At 38.6% G+C, this 1,223-nt stretch overlaps 1 protein-coding gene across 1 annotated transcript; it reads right to left on the reverse strand.

Annotated features, from left to right (window-relative positions):
* Positions 1 to 552: 552 nt before the first annotated feature.
* Positions 553 to 828, reverse strand: RB195_011964 (uncharacterized protein; the record flags this gene model as incomplete). The annotated part of the gene is made up of 1 exon (XM_064193604.1): positions 553 to 828. The coding sequence occupies one exon, from the start codon at positions 826 to 828 to the stop codon at positions 553 to 555; it is 276 nt and encodes a 91-aa protein (XP_064051187.1).
* Between the last annotated feature and the right edge of the window lie 395 nt (positions 829 to 1,223).

The following is a 1,223-nucleotide window of genomic DNA, read 5'->3' on the forward strand; positions in this document are numbered from 1 at the left end:
AGGTCTCTTTGGATGATATTTTCAACAACCACAGTGCCTCGATAGCTCAGTTGGGAGAGCGTTAGACTGAAGATCTAAAGGTCACCAGTTCGATCCTGGTTCGGGGCAATCTCTTTGCAAATTCTTTAACTTATAACCACTTGATTCTAATATTTCCAATGCATATTATCCGTCTTATTGTGTTATCATCTTATTTATTTATTATATTTGCACATTTATTTTATTTATATGTAGTTTTTGATGTTAAAAAAACTTACTTGGAACAAGTACTTCAAACTTCATCCGGATACAGTAGTCCTAGTGAAAGAATTTCTCGAATTTTCGTTATTTCAACCCCAGCTTCTTTGCGAGGAAAAAAGAAGTGGCGAAAATTGAAAGAGATCCACTGAAAAAATTGGTTCATCTCGTCTCTAACATTCAGGTCCCATCAATTTTTTAAATTTTTCTTCTTTTAAATTGGATAAAAAGAGCACGATTGCAATCCACACACACACACACACACACAGACACGCATACACGGTCAAATCCACCTGAGAACGACCTAATAACGACCTAATAAGAAAACCGATAAGAAACGGTGACTGAGGCTGGCGGCGAGGTTCTCGACGACGGCCGAGCCTCCCGTCTATCTCGCCGTCCGTCCGTCCGTCCAATCCTCAATGTCTCTGTCTCTGTTTGCTTGATATGCACAGATGTCCGTCGTCCTCCTTGCTTGCTAACGCTAGCGTGTGCGCATGTCGTTTCCATTCCATTCGGACGCTCGTCCGGCTTCACGTCCGAACAATCCACTCTCTCTCTCTCCTTCGTCTCCGAGTCACGCTTTGCCATCGTTATGTCCTAATTACTAGGATTTTAGATGATTTTCGCTCTAATAGTGTTTATGTTCCATTGTTTTCCACGGCGCCGTTCGAATGCAGTTCTCTTAAATTTATCCTCTTTTTACTTGAAATTATTCCCCTACTTTTTTATTTTTAAGATTTTCTCCTGAGAATTTATTTTAATTCTTAATTATGTCTAGCGTATGCCAAGTTTTTTTTAACTGTCTGGCATTGATCAAGTAAAGTCAAAATCAGTTCTCAATGAAACTAATGAAGAAGAGTCATAGATGAACGCGGTTACGGTAGCTGAATTTCATTTCAAATTTTATTTAAAGCAAGCGAAAATTATGGTTATTTTCAGTACTAATGTTGTGTTCTTTCTTTGACAAGCGTTGTTTGATTTTT

Source organism: Necator americanus, chromosome III (assembly GCF_031761385.1).
Source record: "Necator americanus strain Aroian chromosome III, whole genome shotgun sequence".
Classification (NCBI taxonomy): Eukaryota; Metazoa; Nematoda; class Chromadorea; order Rhabditida; family Ancylostomatidae; genus Necator; species Necator americanus.